Raw genomic sequence first — 19375 nt, forward strand, 5'->3', positions numbered from 1 at the left:
ATACAATATCTCCAGCGTGTCCTGAATCTGCCCCGGGACCTCCTCCCAGTGGGACATGCCTGGAACACCTCACCCAGGAGGCATCCAGGAGGCATCCTTGTCAGATCAACTGGTAAATCGAGAGCTTCGCTTTTACACTCAGCTCTCTTGCTCACCTGTTCACCATGACGGACCGGTACAGCCTCCACTGTGATCAGTCTATCTGTGTCAAAAATATGGCCCAGGGGCCACAGCTGGCCTTCCAAATGATCTATTTAAGAATACTTGCAACTTCACATTTTCACAAGTTCACATTTTTCTAGATCTTGACAAATTCCTTGGATCAGCAAAAGCAAAATGTAATAATTATTTAGTAATGTACATGAAATGAGACGTACTGTTTTTTAAGGGCTGTTCATCATTTTGTAACTGCATGGTTACTTTTACTTCTTTACGCAAAAAAAGGTAATTTTACCATCAGTTTAATGGTCTGGCCCACTTGAGATGAGTATGACACCCCAGAGCCAGTCATCTTTATTTATTCAACATACATTTTTATACACCATCTTGAAGCTTTTTTGACTATGAATTGTCTAGTTTTTGTGCGTGTGTTTTTAAACATTAAATGTTAAAGACCGAAGCCACTTTGGTCCTTTCTCCAAGCTATTTGCACTTTTAGCTTCATACAGGAAGTATTTTCTGCCATAATTAAAATGGTGTCATTGGTGCACAGGAATCATGCACCAATCAGGAATTTATTAAGGATATATAAGCTAAACACTTTAAATCCAAACAAGTATTGATAAAACGTGTTTAGACAGACTGTTTTCATGACCAACCAATCCTTAGCTGAGAGCTCTCATTACACACGTACACTGCAGTGCGCGCGCGCACACACACACACACACACACACACACACACACACACACACACACACACACACACACACACACACACGGCCAGAACAACAGCTGGATCGTGTATCCTCACTCCGGCTGAGTGAGGAGATCAACATGTTAAAAAAAACATCTGAACCTGAACTGTTGGGTCCTCGTTTCTTACCAGCACTTTAATCAGATTAATTGTAATGTAATGAGTTACAGTTTTGTGCAACAACATGTAGTTTTGAGTGCAGGCTGCATGCAGCCCGTGTAAATACTACTTACATAAATTTTTCGTCGTGCAACTACAGATGTTTTAAAGATTGAATGCTGTAAATCATGCCAACAGGAGGGACATTTTCTGAGATAAAAATGGGATTATAAATTATAGAAATTAAGATGTGGGTCTATTTATTGCAATCCAATCCAGCTTTTTCTTAAATCTTTAAGGGGCTTCTCCGTGCAGCGTTCTAATTCCCCACTGGAAAACAAACATACACATTTCAACATGAAGAAAGTCGGCAGGGATACGGGGATACAACAGGCTGAACACGTGAAATCATTTCCCCTCAGCAAAGGGAACCAGATCAGATTTCACCCTGTTTAGACAGAAGTGGAAGGTAGAAGTATTGTTCCTGTGCAAATAAAACTAGATTGATTATGAGACCATTTTAAGTTTAGGAACACAAACAAAGCCGAGTAAAATGTCACTGATCAAAGGTTCAAATGCGCACATCTCGAACACACACAAACACACACTTCACCCTTTTGTGATCTGGTTGGCTGTGACATGTGAAACCGAGGGGCCCAAAGGACACTCCCACAGACAGGCTAGCAGGTAGGCGTAGGGAGCAGCGGATCAGGCTGCAGTTCTCACGGCAGCAGTCAGGACGTCTAGCTGAGCGTTTGCTTGGAAAATATCTGCTGAGCATAATGACAGAACAGTGTGGGAACCAGCAGACGTCGCAGGAGGATGCCAGGAAATGTAGCAGAGGAGCTGCAAAGCATGAAGAAAGGGATTCTCAGTGAGTCTGTGGCTGTAAAAACAAAAACATCTCTAGAGTACAAAAGGCAGTGTCACACAGATATTTGTGTTAGCTGTTTTGGTTGCATTAGTAAAAGTTATAGCAGTACTCATGTCTTTTTGAATAGCAGAACAATCACTCAGATTATTGACTGATTAACTGACAGATCTTCTTGGCTTGTCAGCTTTTGGAATTGCATGAATTAAAATGATTCAGTCGTGAATTTACCACATGGTGAATATGGAGTCTTTAGGTCCCCAGGAGACTTAGATATTCATCACACAACCTTCACTGCAAAGAAAGAAAATGCATAATGAGGGATGCACATTTTATGAAGGTTGACTTTTATTCATAATTAGCTGTCTGGATTCTTTATGTTTACTTACCAAACTGTTGGATTCGTGATTGACTGGCACCATGGTGGGTTTCTTGACTTGTAAAAATTCTGCTTTATCTATTAATCGCTTGGAAATTTTCACCTTGAGCGATATCTAAGGTGTTATCTATTGTTTTGCAATGTCACAACAGAAAGTTGGGAAACTTGGCTTTTGCATTGCAGCTGGACAAGAAAGTAAGATGTGCTATTGCAGGATTTTCCTTACGTAAAACTCCAGAGAGTTACAAAACAAAACAAAATACCAAACAAAAAAAATCTTTGCATGTTGTGTTGATTCCCACTTTTCTTGGACAGTATGATTTTGGGTTTCATTTCACTTTTCCCTTTCGTGTGTAGTTCAGATACAGAAGCTGTGGCAGAGGAGCAGCAAAGATTGAGCAGGATGTGCAGTGAACCACTGCAGGCTGCTGATCAGGAGCAGCCGGGGCTAACAGGGAGGAGAAAGCCAGTGTTAGTCAGGTAAGTTACAAACGTTTTTCTCTGGTTTTTATCCATAAATATCTTTGTATTGTTTAGATTGTTGCATATGAAATTCAGACGTCATGCTAGGTCCAAATATGCCCAGTTAAGAATATAGGTTTACCTTGAAATTTTAGCTTGCCCTTTGGTCACCAGACGTTCAAAGTCTGTAAGGTTCAAACAACCACAGTACAAATAGTTACCCACTTCCAAGGTTGAGTTAAATAACCTTGTGACAAGCCATAATACGACTAAAGGTACATTATGGTATAATATTTGGATTGATGAATGATCAGTTTTCCACAAAGTGTTGTTTGACTTCATGCTCAGCACCCACAGAAACCTTTAATCTCACCATGATCTGACTCTCAGAAGGTTCCTCATTGTTCAGAATAATAATCTGACCTTTGACTCTTTCCCACTATCTTAGGCAGCAATCTTCCCTAACCTCAAAATGTGTAACAGTGGAACAATGACTGCAGGTTGTTTTGAACCATTTGAACAAATTGACTTCTGAATTGTGGTTTTTTTAAAGCATAAATTCAAAGAAAATCCAATTTTTTGAACGAAGGAGTCATATGATGGTGCTAATATGCTTCAGCTTTAATTATAATGCTGTCCTAAAAAAGAGCATAATCTTAATCATTTCAACTTCAGATTTTGATTAGAACATTTTTTTCTCCAGCCTCGAATTATTTGAATATTTCCTGGTTTTCATAAAAGTATGATGTCAGGAATCGACAGCAGGCTGCTATTGTTCTTAAATACACTAAAATTAGTTTACCAAAGGTTGCTGACTTCTGTTTATCTTCTGTCTTATTGGCTATGTAATATGTTAAATCCTCTCTCTGAAATTTCTCTCTGTCCTCAGGTCAAAGACCTTCGACCATTCTCTCCTGACTCAGGTGCAGACAGACCCAGACTCCAAGATCGAGAGGAAGAAGTCTCACTACAGCCAGGTGAGAGGTCATTAAGTAAACTCTGATACATATTTTATTACACCTATAAATGTTACATGTAGGCCATTCTCGGTCACTTGGTTTCCAAATGAGTAATATCAGATAAAATTTCTGCTGACTCGCTTTTTTCCAAGCAACCTTATTGTCTTAGAAATGTATCAGGTTATAAACAGTTTGTGGGTCAGGCCTCCTTCTGGTTGGTCCTTCCTTTACTTCATGACGCCAACATTAACACATCCAGTGTTCTGACATGGCACCACAAACCAATGTGAGGAACGAAAGTTCAAATAACATCACTAAATTGCTGCTTTAAATTTTGTTCACAAAGACAATGGGTAATAATAATAATAATAATAATAATAATAATATCTGGTACTTTTTAGGCATTTGAAAGTCAATTAAGAATTCAAACATTATTTTTCTAATCAGTTTTCACAAAGAGGTTTTTGTACACTTTCAAATGAAAGAATTTAAAACTTTAAAATAACTTTTTCTAATAACTTGTTAGTAAATAGATTAATTGGCTAATGACTTGTTAGCTATAGCTTATTCAAAGCTATTTTCTTGATCAGCTGGATTGTAACACACAAAGTTAACACACCACAAGGATTACGATACATCAGTGTTTGTCCAAAGGAAAGGAAAAGAAAAGAAAAGCTTTATAGTGTTTATAAAGTGGTTAATGATTCCACCAGTATTAAAGATACTTAGTCTAAATTTGTATATTTAAAAATGATTTTATATTTTAAGCTATGCTTTCATGTCCAGAATATCTGCATATTGCATTGAAGAGCTAGAACACGAATAAACATTCGTGTAATGCTACATGATGGTGCAGTGAGTCAATGTGGTCTTTATTTAACCATGCAAAACATTAAAAGCACATTGTTTTTCACAGCGCAAAAGGCAAAACGTCTTAAGGACACGAGTGTTAAAACAACAGCGTCACATGTCCAGGGGTAAAATATTGCTCCCTAGAGGTGAACGTTTTAGCTCGAGATTAATTACAAAAAATATCTTTATACTTTGTAAATGGTTGAAAATGCCTAAGCCAGTCGGTTTGGTTTAACTTAATACCACAGTTATTTGGTTAGGTTTTCCTGATTTGGTCTAAAAATGCATTTCTCTAAAATGTCCTTTGCAATTCCCTTGCAAAAATGTCATATAAATTCTAAACTGTAACTGGTATCCACATGATTTAAACACCATGATTGCCTGCGCACACACAAGCTTATTTTGGTGTATGGGTGATGTTTCTATGATGGAGTGGAACTAGAGCTTTTTCTCTGTCTAACAACATATAGATATACACTGCTGCAAAACAACAATCCCATAAATAAATGCTCTGTAGTTCTCCTGAGAGTACCGTAAGTTTTACAAGCCACATTTATTTATTACTTTTCTCTGATAAGAATTCATCCAAATGTCAGCCTTAGCTTTAACTGATATATGTGTGTGTGTGTGTGTGTGTGTGTGTGTGCGTGCGTGCGTGCGTGCGTGCGTGCGTGTGTGTGTGTGTGTGTGTGTGTGTGTTGTATTTCAGCTTTCGAAGACCAACTGCCAGTACCATAAAATATTTAAGGAGATCAGCAAAGAAGAACAGCTCAAACAGAGTAAGTCTTTAATGATCACAGCTATCCACTCCACCTTAAATACTGAATGAAGGATTAGGTCATAGTTGAACATTTGATACCAGAGCCTCTTGTTAACCACCTGATAATAATAGAATCCCTATGATAGGACTACAGTGTAAATTCAAAGTCCAATAATAACTTTATCAAACTCTTTTGTTCAATACAAACACTGAACTGGTCTTTTCTTGTTTTTTTCCTCACAAACATCTAAAAATAATGTGTTTTTTTAATGTGCTTTATTTGTTTGCTAGGTTACACCTGTGCTCTTCAGAAAGACATCCTCTACCAAGGACGCATGTTTGTCTCCGACCACTGGATCTGCTTCCACTCCAAGGTGTTTGGAAAAGATACCAAGGTATGCATTGATGTCTGTTTTGTATCAGCTCACAGGAAAAGGCTGAGAATCTGAAAGAGATTTCAGGAGAATACACAGATGTTTTCAGTGGTGTTTCTTGGTTCCACGCGAGTGTCAGAGTCTTTGTTGTGTTGATGCTGTTTAAAGTGGCGAACACAGTGAGGTGCCAGCAGCAGCCGTTTGATTTGATGAGATATGTCGGTTTAAATTATTTAACAGTTACCTGGAGAAGTTTCACAGAAAACAGAACAATTTGCTGTCGTTCAGAAAGCAGCAAACAGTCAGTTTTATCCGTTACACAACACTTGAGACCAAGAAGAACTCAGTGATGTAAAATAAGATTTTTAACCTCAATTTGATTTTTATCAACACAATTTAATTGAATAATAAGTGTGTCGTTGTTTTGGCAGCACAATCATGGAGCTTTGCTTTATGAATAGAGGACGTTTGAGCACTTTTGAGAGCCTTTGCTTTTTCACTTTTACTTCAGTTTTGCAGGAGTATTTTTTTTAAATATCTGGACTTCCACTTAAGTAAATAATGTCTATACTTTTGCCACATTTTGATCCAAGCAGTGCTTCTGCAATAAAAAAAAGACTTTTTCCTCCATGAAGGGACATGCTAAGTGGATATTGATATTGTGCGGGCATTGTAGCGCATTATTCTTTATTTTGTAAGCCAGCTGTGTTTACACACACGCAGCCTGCAGGTACAGTCTGCAGAGGGACTAATATTTTGCTGCATGCATGAACACATGCAGATGACACCTTGCTGCTGTGTGGTCACGACTGGATTGTTTTACATCTGTTACTGTATGGGAAACATCTGGAACTATCAATCTAGGCTGAGAATGTAATTGCAGTTAATGTGTATAGATGGTGATAATTAAAGCTGACGGAGGTCAGTGAACAGCTCTGTCACAGTGAAGCCGGCCTACAGGTGCGTGAATCTTTTTCTCTGGTTTCAAAGCTGGTATGAAGGATCGAACTGCTCTGTGTCCCAGGTCGCCATCCCAGTGGTGTCCATCAAAAACATCAAGAAGACCAAAACTGCCATCCTGTTGCCAAACGCTCTGGTGATCGCCACCACAAATGACAGGGTGAGAGAAATCTCGCTGCTTCTCACCACGATTTGATGAATTAAGAAAAAAAACACAGTATTTTTGCACATGTGGAAAAGTATCCAAAAGACATTTTTTCTATTTCTGGTGTTGCAGTACGTCTTTGTGTCCTTCTTGTCCAGAGACAACACCTACAAGTTTTTGATGTCGATCTGTCCTCATCTGGAGGTAGGAAAGGCTTTTTATTTAGATCCATACAGACGTGTTATGCTTCCTTGTTTTCTGTCATGTATGTACTGCTCGTGATCAACAGGTAGACATTGTGAGCCGAAAACTCTGGCTTTAAACTAAACACTCAGTTTCAGATAATTTTCTTTTTTACTCTTGCGCTTTCTTATGTTATTCATTTTAAATAAGTTTGAAGACTTGAGGATCATTTAAACACATGATGTTTGGTTATGTATTACATGAATATAAATAGGGGAAGAGTCCATGCAGCAGCCCCATTCCCTCCTCAGCTGAAAACAGCTTTAGAAGTCAGAGGTCACCGCTATCGCCTCGCTTTCCTCTGGTGGGTCAAACACAGCAAAAACACAAACAGCCGAATGCCATAAAGTTTCCTGATACAACGGATACTGTTTTCATCCTGCCTACATATAATAAAAGATATAAGAATAAGACAGCATCATGCTTTTGGGTCCATCCTCGCACTTGTCTCTCTGGTCTCTTTTCTGACAGAAAGATATTTTAACACATCAAACTTGAGGTGAAATAAAACCAATATCCTCGAGAGCTGGAGCTGTAACGTGGCAACTAAGCATTTCGACCTATGGGGACAGAAGCTGTTCAGAAAAAAAAGACTCCCTGCATGAGAGCCGGAGCCAGCTGGCAAATCGTTTAGTAACATTTTGCATATGTTCCAACTGGATATTTGTTGCATGTTGTGTTTATGCATTCAACAAAGCTGTGTCCAAGAGAGAAGGCTGTCCTGTGAGACACTTCCTGATGTCAGTATCAATCGCTCCAGGTCCTTGTGGCTAAAGCTTTATGTATTTATTTATTTTTGGCCACTTTATCCCCAAACAGGATCTTTGAAATGTTACTTTTTCCCATTTTAATTCATTTTGTGTTTTCTCTGACCCCAAAAGTCTTTATCTCTAAAAGTGATGCTTTTAGAGTGCCTGTGCAATTTAATACAACTGCATAAACTCCACAAAGCAAATGTGTTTTAAATAATCATTTACTTTTAATGTTGAGGTTGTAGGTGAGTTATTGTAGTTTTATCATTTTAATTACTTTTGATTGATATGTTTTGTGTTTTTGCTTCAAGTTCAGTTTATTTTCAGTTAATTTCCCATGTGTGTTGGCTCCTTTCATTTTACTTATTATTGTTTGAACGTCTTGAATTACAGTTTAGTTTATATTAGTTTAGCTGTTGGATTTAGACTTTTTAAATATTATATTACATGGGATATTTGCCAAGGGATACATTTTGGAAGTTAAGATAAAAGATAAAATTAGCTGACACAGCGAAGCCGACGTCAAGTTTCTGCAGCAACATCTGCAACAAGAACATCAGCAACTGGATGTTAGATTTTATTTTAGTTTTTAACGTATAAAATATTGTTTCAGATAGTTTGAGGGTTTTTTAGAAGTCTTTTGCACAAATAATGAAAATTTACAACCTTCATAAAAGCAGAACTACAACAGAAATCAGTTGAATTAAATTGCAGCTTTCTAAAAGCATTAAGTTCTCATGTAACTAAAGTGAATTGTCATTTCCTATTTCCACCCTGGAATCTTGGGTTCAACCATTTTTTAAATGTTTATTATTATTATTCACTTTTGTTTTTGTTTGCTCCAATCAAAATATCATTTGTAGGAAAATGTGAAGTTTTTTTCAGTACAGATACGATCGATATGATAGATATGCTCATGTTTGGATGAGGGGGTGAAGCAGCTGCTAGTGCCTGCTAGTTATACTCTCTCTGTGTCTGTGAATTTCTGCAGAGTGAATTCAGCGACCTGGATGGAGCGATGAGACACAGGAGGCAGGAGATGGAGGAGAGCAGCAGCTCTGACTCTCAGGTTCCAGACTATGAGAAGGTAGAAGGTACTGCATCGCTGTCCAACTGACCAATTAGAAGCAGTCGCATGCATCGTCGCATGCATCGTCTGTGGCTGTCAACGTTTTACTCACAAAACCTGAACCACTTTTGCACTTCAGTAGTAGAATCTGACCTGTGCTACTTAGTGCTGCTATAATTTTCCTTCTTTACTCTTTATTTTTTGTTGACGTTTAACCCCCCCCCCACACACACACACACACACACACACACCAGAGGTGTGGACTCGAGTCACATGACTTGGACTCGAGTCAGACTCGAGTCATTAATTTTATGACTTTAGACTTGACTTGAAAAAAATGTTCTAAGACTTGTGACTTGACTTGGACTTTTACACCAATGACTTGGGACTTGAATTGGACTTGAACCGGTTTACTTGAAAAGACTTGATATTTTACCCCAAATATAAAATTTAACATGCATATTATATAGAGATTGAAAATGTGACGTCATTCACGGGTAGAACCGCAAATGATTCTGGGAACTCGTGGCAAGCGGTACTAGCGCACGCAGGCTTTCAATTAAAAGCAGTTATACAGCGATAAAAAGAAACACAAAAATGTCAAGAAGCTGTTGTATTATTAACTGCAATAGCCGGTCGCATGACAGCCACGGGAAGCCGACGGGTAAAGAGATCGGTTGTTATCGGATTACGTCGTTGAAGAGAAATTGTTCATGTTTCCGAAGTAACAAAGAGGCGACGGATGGCCTGGATTGCAGCCATTCAAAGATCAAATATAACGTCCCAGAACCCTCCAGCTCACAGGTTAGTCTGCTCCAAGCATTTACACGAAGGCAAGTCTTCTGTTGTAGTTAATGCGTCATTTTCATAACATAATTGGTGATATAGGTTACAAGCAAGAACAGAAATTGTCACGCTATGCTCCTTTATTTATTGTGCATAAATAGTAAATTGTCCTGACACAATATTGCGTTTCGCTTCTGTTATTATGGTACATTGACAAAAACATATACTTTTATTCACAGGATAAAACAGTTTTTTTGTATCACTAATTGCCCAGTACGATTACAGCATACAGTATTATTGTCACTGCTACATTTCTGTGATGCTACCAGAAATTATTTCCACTACTAATTAATTACCGTTGAGCTCAAAGGTCCTATTAATAAACGGTTAACGAATGTGTATTTATGATGACGATTTGTGAGACTGGTAAACTTATGATACGTACGATGGTCTTTCGTTCTACACGGTGCATTTCATGGTCCCTGTACCCATCCGTCGGTAAACTGTACCTGGGCTTGTTGCAGTGACCTGAAGTTACTAAACTTCATGAGTGTATGCACTCACTCCAAGAACCGTATAATTATAAATATGCATATAAATATGCTACGATGAGATAGCTGACTTCATCTAACTAGCAAATGTTTTCCAGGCTACGTTGGTGATACAGTTTTTTTTTAATGTGTATGATATTTTTGTCATGCGATTTTAAAGCCGGTCCTACAACCGCATCCAAGAATAACATGCAGCTTATCTCAGAACTGTCGGTGAAAATTATTATTGGAGCTAGGTTTAATTGAGCTGCATTTTAAAGAGGTGCAATTTCACAATTTGTGTATATTTTCTAAGTTCACTATTTTGTCATGTGTTGAGAAAAACACAGATTTTAAAATTACATGGTCTAATATTTACATTTAGCATATAACTGCAACATTATTTTTTCGTTTGTTTTTTTTAAAGACTTGAAAGGACTTGAAATTCAAAGTTTCAGACTTGTGACTTGACTCGGACTTTTACACCAGTGACTTGAGACTCGACTCTGACTTGCCTGACATTACTTGAGACTTGACTTGAGACTTGAGGATAAAGACTTGAGACTTACTTGAGACTTGCAAAACAATGACTTGGTCCCACCTCTGACACACACACACACACACACAGCTGTGATGAAGTTGAAAATGAGCAGCTTGTAGTGCAGGGTTTATTCAAACATACTTAGTGTGTCTTTCTCAAGAGGACTTAATCGGGATTACAAACCTGCCCCAAGTCATAACAGGCCCTGGGTTTCCAGTTTTGAATGCTTTGCTTGCCTTTTTGCTTCTATAGAGTTCACCGTTCCTCCATTCCTGGATATGCTGAAGCGCACAGACAGTGCATCATCTCCAGACCACCAGCACAAAGTGAAGAACCCACATCTGAACCAGCAGGGTCCAGACAACAAGCAGCACTCCAAGCACCACCGAGGTAGGATGAGTCTTTAATCAGGGTCGTGTTAGTTTAAACATCACTTTTATTTAAACCACTGGCACTGAACCTCTCATGGGACTATGAATTTATAATTTTATTATTTTAGTCCCTACATTTTATTTCTCTTTTTGGTCAAATTCATCATAGCATTGGCTCAAGTTTAGCTGACTCAGCTCCTTCTGTTTGGACTTATTTCTGTTGACATTGCTGCCTGCACTGTCCTGTACTGCTGCTCTCCCCACCTCTATTTTTACAGCCAAATATAAACTGCCGCTAACTTTGTAACAGTAAAATAAAAAATCGCTTTTAGAAGCGGTAAAATGAAAATATCCTCAGCTGTACTCAGGATTAAGGAGTCAGTCTGAGAACGCCACAATTCAACAACATTTAACTCTAAAAGCCATGAGAGGTGAGCTGAGGTGCAAAGAAGCACCGATTGTGATCTCATATGTGTCGTGTATGCAAACTGACCTGCGGGGATTTCCCAGAACACAAACTTGTCAAATATAAATAAATGTAGTCCTGAATGATCTATATTTATCACTGAAAAAAAAAATACTCTGTTTCTGTCAAATAATAATATTATCATGTACCAACAGTAAACTTGATTTTTTTATTTGTTATTAACAGCGTCTGTATTGGTCATAATTTTGCACATTTGCAGAGGAGATTTGGCAAAATGGGTTGCACGAAACATTAGTTTCTAAATAAAGAAATACGTCACCTGGATAAATATTTTTTCTAAATGCATTAGATATCTTCTACCCAGAATCCCTCACAGCTGCCCAAATTTCCTGCATATTTGCCATCCATCCATTCACTTCAACTTATCCTTTTCAGGGTCACGGGGAACGCTGGAGTTTATCCCATCTGTAGGGACAAGAGGCAGGGTACACCCTGGACAGGTCGCCAGTCTGTCGCAGGGCTAACACATAGACAGAGACAACCATTCGCACTCACATTCATACCTATGGGCAATTTAGAGTTTCCAAAAAACCTATCCCACTAATGGCATGTTTTTGGACTGTGGGAGGAAGCTGGAGGACCCCGGGAGAACCCATGCAAACACAGGGAGAACATGCAAACTCCACACAGAAAGACCCTGGCCTGATGGTGGAATTGAACTCAGAACTTTCTTGCTGTGCGGCAATAGTGCTAACCATCGTGTCACCGTGCTGCTTCTTCCATATTAATGAAAAATACGCCCATATGATCCATTCTTCCATCTGCTCTCTCCTGCTTATCCAACCATAACTCTTTAGCTCCACTTCTTTTCTTGCTTATATTTATAATGACTCCTTTTCATATTGATTTCTATGAGTTGATGAAGCAGTCTATTCCAACCTTTTTAATGCAGCGCTGCTCTCACACGCGTAGGGCATTTTACTTTGTGTCTTTTTGTCGTAAACAAAGACATATTTGTTTGATCTTTCTTCAGGCTCGGATGTGGTGATTGACAGCAGGTGTCTGAAGCCAGTTTCTCTCAACACTCTGCTGATGGTCTACATGTTCCTGTAAGTTTGCTGCCTTTGATTCATTCATGTCTTCAGTAAAGGATTTTTCTGTCACTCGTCCTAATTGGAAATTAAGCTGATCACTTATATGATCTGCGGATTTATTCCATCCATTCATTGGATGCACATTAATTTCAGTTTATCATTACATTTTCATTTGTAGCGCATTTTAGCCTCAATTTGCTCATCTTCTCTTTTACATGTGTTTTTCCTCAGAGTGTGCACCCTGGTCTTGTCTTCATGTTACCTGGCGTTTAAGATCATCTCACTGGAGCAGAGACTGACAACGCTCGGCGCTGTGGCCGAGTTCACACACCCGGAGTGAGTCGTCGAACTGTCTGAGACTCTGACAAGCTCTAGAAAACTTAGCTAAAGAAGGTTGAAAAAGTGAGAAATTAGACATGGAAATGATAACCAGATGAAAGAGAAACAAAAACTGCAAAAGCATCACGATGAATTTTATTCACATCCTCACAAAACAAATTTAAAAATAGCCCAAATAATGAAACTAATGATCCAAACTAAACAGGTAACAGTGGATTCACAGACATGAAATGGTTTCCTTATTTCGTCTCAAGGACTATGGTACAATAATCTACAAGATTTACTTTTCTCTGATTTATTCATATTAGATTTTTGCTGATACATCTGACCCTTGTGAAGATTTTAAATCATTTTCATGGTGATTATTTTTGTGTTTTATTACCAGAAACAATTTTCTGAGTGGGTCCGCTGACGTAGGCACAAATCTTTTATCTGAACTGCTAACCATCAACCTGATGAAGCTGGAGAAGGTTGGTCTGTCTTTGTTTTTTCAGATCAAGTGTTGATAGATACAGCCCTCTGGATATGCTATAATCCCCATTGATAATTTAAAAAAATGTTCAAATCTGAGCAGTTAGAGGTCTGAACCCTGAGTTACTCACTTTGGGATTACACAGATCTCATTATTTGACGTTTGGGCCATGACTACAAGTGTATGCACTTCAAAAAAACTAAGGAAAAGCATAACAGGTCACCTTTAAAAATTGCGTGAATGTGTTATCAGGAGTTTCTTTCATGAGCCTCTGAAAGCACACAGCAGGAAGGCTTCAGCAGTTTCCAAAGAGCAAAGTGTAACTGGATGCCTGTTGCCATTGATCAAACATTTATAGTCAGTGATCAGTTTAGAGCATCATTTGTAAGAAGAGCTCCATCAGTCTACACTCCATTTATATTTCAGGCTGACATTCGTCTCCTTACAAACAAAAAGCAGCAGCTGACAGCCGCCTCAGTGTTTTAGACGGAGAATAAAGAAAATTTTCATCAGCAAAAAGGTGGTAAAGGCTCAGAGCTGTGTCAGACTGTAGAGTCCATCTTGATCCTGAGTGAAATGAAAACTGGAAATTGACTGGAAATATTTATTTCACATTAAACCTGCTACTGAAAGAGATGATTTGAATTTAAATTGCTAGGAAGGGAGAAACTATCCACAGCTGCCAAAAAGAGTTAGGCCTGTAAACATGTTTTAGAAATAAACATCAATCTTCATGTTTGGAAGAACTGCAGTTTTCTGCACTTCCATTGGCTTCATGGAAATCTGCTAATTGCACTACTTTGTTAAATAAGCATTATTTAACTTCATCTTTTACTCAAATCAAGTGGTCATCAAAATTAGTGAAAACTCACGAATGTTGTCGTGATGGATACCTCCATCTTTTATATACAGTCTATGGTTTCCATGTGTCTGCAGTGGTCTACTTGATCTCTCTGCAGACTGACTGCACAGCAATTATGCCAGCTTCAGAATAATAAACGTGTCAATGATGTTGGTACTGTTCTCCACATCATCTGTGTTATAACAGATATTCATGTAGACATGACCCTAACTGCTGTTTCAACTGCTTCAAGTCTGAGTCTCTAGCTTTCAACAGGAACAAGGAAATGACCTTAACAACAAGATAAACAGGAGCAGGCTTCATTTTGAAATCTACACTTACTAACCAAGACAAACACTTGCAATATCATCAGATGCACTTATCTGCAGTCGAGTTTTCTGCCAATACAGTTTACAGTTAAGCAAAAGCAAACTTTGTTCTTTCAGGTGCAGAAGAACCTGCAAAGACTGCTGGAGGAAGCTGCCTGAAAGTACAGAAAACCAGTATAAGCACAGTGAAAGTCATATATATTATTTTTGTAAATATAGTGTAAATATGTATGTTTGTTATTAAAAAAAATAACACTACTGGAATGTATTCTGCCCTATGAAGCCAAAATACAGTAACTACTGTATATATTTGGTCAAATATACCCAACGTCTGGGTTTATATTTGTTACTTACATACTTTTGTATTATTTCAAGACTTTTTGTGCTCCAAATGTGTAATTGAAAGGGAAGTCACAGCTAGCATTAACAGCAGCATTCTATGTTAGTTTTTTCAGAAACTCCCTGACATTGGTATCAAGTTCCTGTACTATTGTCTGTCTTTGTAGGGCAGCAACTATAATGATACACACAAAATAAATCCTTTTAAAAGAGAGAAACATTAATGCTAAAAATGGTCCCCTCTGGTGAAATTTGAACTGTTTTGCAGGGCTGCACATAAGTGGTCCGCAGGTGCGCATGCGCTTTCAAAATAAAAGACACGCACCAGATACGAGGTTGCAACGAGCGTTTGCGTACATAAGATTTTCTGGAGGACGACAGAAATTTGTTTAGGAATATGTCGAAGAAGCAAGCTCCTTTAAGCAATTACAGAAGGAGTCCGGACAAATGATGAAACAAATGATGAACACACAGAGATGTGGTGCAGAATATGCAGTGAAAATCCCAAAACAGAGTTTTTAGTCCGCTAGAGGAACCACTTTTCTTCTGTCTCTTCTTTTGCGGTTCGGACTCCTGACATTTCTTTGGAGGTGGAGAAACACCAAAGTAATTGCTTAAAGGAGCTTGCGTCTTCAACATCTTTAAGAGTTCTGAATAAATGTCTGTCCTCCTCCAGAAAATCTTATGTACGCAAACGCGCGTTGCAACTTCTTATCTGGTGCGCGTCTTTTATTTTGAAAGCGCATGCGCACCTGCGGACCACTTATGTGCACCCCCACCCACCTATGGGTGTGCACCTTGGTGTTCAACTTGGTCATAGTTAAACCATCTTTAGCTGTTGTTGAGTAGTTGCTAAACCTGTGCCAGCCTCTGGCATTTCAAATGACCATTTGATGATTTAAAGGTGGAAACATTTCTGTTTACTGAACTTGTTTCAGTAAACTTGTTACAGTGATGTCTGAGCCAGCTCAACACTTCTGTCTAAATCTGATATTTTACCAAAAATAAAGCAAAAAAGTTTACATTCAAATAATGAATTCTGCTCAAAAATTAAAACACCAGAACGCAGGTGGTGGCCATAGCTGGAGGCCATGGCCAAATTCTCCTAGAAAAAGAAAAGGAAAGTAAAGGTGCTTTGCTGCTTTACAAGTATATGTTACCTCATTTTGCAGAGGATACACTGGACCAACCATTTTCAAAGGAACAGAGAGATAATCCCGTCACATGATACAAAGTGTTGCATACTATAATTTAACTGTTTTTGAAGCATTTCCATTTAATACCATTAGTTGCTAGCATTGCTACTTATGGCATTAAATATCATCACAGGCAAACTATGGACTTATGCTACTCACTGTTATGAAGTTTTGCCTCGTGTGAAGCACTTTATAATCACAGACTGTATATTTATTATGAACATTACTATGATGATGATGTCACCAATTGGTTTTGGACCACTTTATGAAGCCTTAGCTTTAGCATTTTTGTTTTTATTAGACAGAAGTGATCACATTAGAATGACATGGTAGAGTGCTAAGTTATCAGATGTAGGCACCTGCAATTAGGAACAAACAGCACAAACACAGAGGATAGGGCCAGTTCAGTGAACTGAATTAGTGAAGAACAAAGCCCAGCAGACAGACATCAGGTGCAACTTCCTGTGTCAGGACACCTGTAAAACACAGCACGCCACTGACACACTATCCACATGGATCAGTTGCAGCTGCTATCCAGGGAGAATGTGTTAAATGTCTATTTTTGCTTCAGAATTGGAAGACTGGAAAGTATGAGTCTACTGGAATTGACTCACTTTTAGAACTAGTTTCATCTGGCCACTTGAGCAACTGCAGCTACTGGAAAATTCAGTGTTTCTTAATTTTTCAGTCCTAGAATTTGCCGCTTGAGTGTAAAATAGATTCTTCCAAAAATAAAGGTAATTTGATATCTTTAAATGGTCAAAATGAAGTGAAATTTGTAATAATAATAATGGATTGCATTTATATAGCGCTTTTCAAGGCACCCAAAGCGCCTTACAATTCCACTATTCATTCACTCTCACATTCACACACTGTTGGAGGCAGCTACAGTTGTAGCCACAGCTGCCCTGGGGCAGACCGACAGAAGCGAGGCTGCCATATCGCGCCATCGGCCCCTCTGGCCATCACCAGTAGGTGAAGTGTCTTGCCCAAGGACACAACAACCGAGACTGTCCGAGCCGGGGCTCGAACCGGTAACCTTCCGGTTACAAGACAAACCGCCAACTCTTGAGCCACGATCGTAATGCAGACTGCATTTGTCCTTATTTGGTTGCTGCAAAATGCAACTTTTTGGGATTACCACTAATTTTATAAATAAATATCACTGTGTATTTCAAGATTCTTCCACAAGTGTCTCTGTAGCCCAAAGTTGTTCATTTTGGCGACAGGCGTGGAACTGTTTTCTCCCCAAGCAAGCCCAACTTTTAAGTGGTGTACTCACTGCCATTTCTCATGTGTAATTAACAAAATACAACATAGAATACTCAGTGCTATAATGCCATACAAACCAAGGCTTCTAATATTTGTATTTCTTTTATTTCTAAGACTTTTCTTAGAAACTGAACCTTCCTCTCTTAATATAATTTATACCCCTTTCTGTTTGCGTTATGTTCCTGAAAAATCACATTTACTTCCACTACTTCATCCCTAGTAAAATCAATAAGATAAATAAATTACATGTAAGCTTGAAATAGTTCAAACTAAAATAAAACATTTCTGTGGTTAGAATTAACAAAAAAATTAATTGCACACAGAAAAAAAATCTTCTGTTGAAAATAATCTTTAAATTTGTGAATTATGAAACAAAATTCATTTATTAAAATTCATTTATTCCTATTTATTCTATTTATCCCCTTCGTATATTTTATTTATATTGTCTCTGTATTTATATATATGTGTGTGTAATATTCTGTAACTCTGTAACTTCTGTCGGTGCTGTGCTTTTTTGGAAATCGAATTTCCCAGAGGAACCCACCCGAGGGATTAATAAAGTTCTATCTATCTATCTATCTAAAACAGTTCCAGTGGGATGTGCCGTCATCTGTGTTGTTCTTAATATGACCACTGGATGGCGCCAAAGTCAGAAAGAATGTTGCGGTTTGCCTCAAACATTAACACTTCACAGTTACTCTTTATATACTAACTTTATGACAGTGAAAAGTACTAGCATACAGTTATTATGTACAGCTACATTTACTGCAAAAACATTTGTCATTTCTCAGCTTGCATAGCTTCTCTTCTTCTCTGTTTTACTCTTCCTGCCATCAGAGGTGCAAAAAGAGGAGCTGAAGGAACTCCAGTCAGTCACAAAATAAGACCGATTTTGAAGATTCATTTTAAACTGAAATTGGTTATAAGAATTGTGATTTTTGATAATGCTGCACTATAAATTGCTGTGTTATGATGTCATGATGGGTATTATTGGTATTTATTTTTCATTTAGGCTACTATTAATTAAATTGACAAAATGGTGCAATGAAAAGGGCTAGTTATGTAAAAACCCCTCCTCTCACCATGATTTGTATATTTCAGTTGTGTGACATGCCTATTTTAGTGTGAGCCTGGCACATCGCATTACTCCCAAACAACACTTTTTCCTACAACATATAAGGATACACATGAAGTCTGTTTTTAAGGGAACAGAATTGCAATCTGATTTTTTAGCCACGGTAGGCAAAGAAACTAAGCCTATTATAAAATGCTCATGGATGGGACATTATTGAGAGAAAATGTACAGTGAGCAGGATATATCTTTCAGTATGGTTATATTATATTAGGGAAAGATTGTGACATAACTAGCTAGTTGTCTTCTGACCTATCAGCCAATCAGCTCCTTGTCTTCTAGAGGTTGTCGCTACATTGCTACCCGACTTGCTACTTAGCTTAACCTTTAAAAAACAAACTTAACTTACAGAAAACTTTACTCACATTTTTACAGAAATTTAGAAAGGTTTATTTGTTGTGTGCATATATTTTTATAGCTAGTCCCAAAATCAATCCCTTAGCATGCCGGGTGCAGGGCCGATGAGTTAAAGGCTACCAATTTTAGCCAGTATTACTCTGGATTAACTTCTGTGCAAAACTGTAAATAAAAGCTGAGTGTCACTTTAGAGTCTAAAACAAGTAAAGCCAAAGCTCAAGTGTCCTAAGGGAAACACCTCTGGTTACAATGAGATTACATAGAGGTCTATGGCGAAATAATCCTATGCTTCCTGGTTCTGTGACCACAGTAAACGGTTTCCTGGTTAGTTTATGGTCTCAGTCACTAGTTCTCAGTCTTATTAAACACCAGCATTATGTTTAATTCGTGATTTATGGTCCTATTAAAATGAAAAAGACACGACAGCCATGCAGTGTGATGATCATCCAGATTCATCCCTGTCTTGGAGTATCTGGTTTCCAAAATCTAACAGTGAGGACAAAAACATTCA

The 19375-nt window shown here is 38.2% G+C and overlaps 1 protein-coding gene across 1 annotated transcript; it reads left to right on the forward strand.

Moving 5' to 3' along the window:
• The first annotated feature begins 1681 nt into the window (after positions 1-1681).
• gramd2b (GRAM domain containing 2B) lies at positions 1682-17953 on the forward strand. Its single transcript, XM_086315359.1, has 14 exons — positions 1682-1886; positions 2620-2742; positions 3614-3701; positions 5245-5314; positions 5587-5690; positions 6694-6789; positions 6907-6978; positions 7232-7321; positions 8761-8863; positions 10948-11085; positions 12527-12602; positions 12819-12923; positions 13312-13396; positions 14686-17953. The coding sequence occupies exons 1-14, from the start codon at positions 1795-1797 to the stop codon at positions 14725-14727; spliced, it is 1284 nt and encodes a 427-aa protein (XP_086171485.1). The 5' UTR covers positions 1682-1794; the 3' UTR covers positions 14728-17953.
• Positions 17954-19375: the final 1422 nt, after the last annotated feature.

The sequence above is a fragment of the Aulonocara sp. 'chitande type north' Nkhata Bay genome, linkage group LG12, assembly GCF_057382095.1.
Source record: "Aulonocara sp. 'chitande type north' Nkhata Bay isolate Kocher_YH1m ecotype deep benthic linkage group LG12, A_spYH_male_GT1.1, whole genome shotgun sequence".
Lineage (NCBI taxonomy): Eukaryota > Metazoa > Chordata > Actinopteri > Cichliformes > Cichlidae > Aulonocara > Aulonocara sp. 'chitande type north' Nkhata Bay.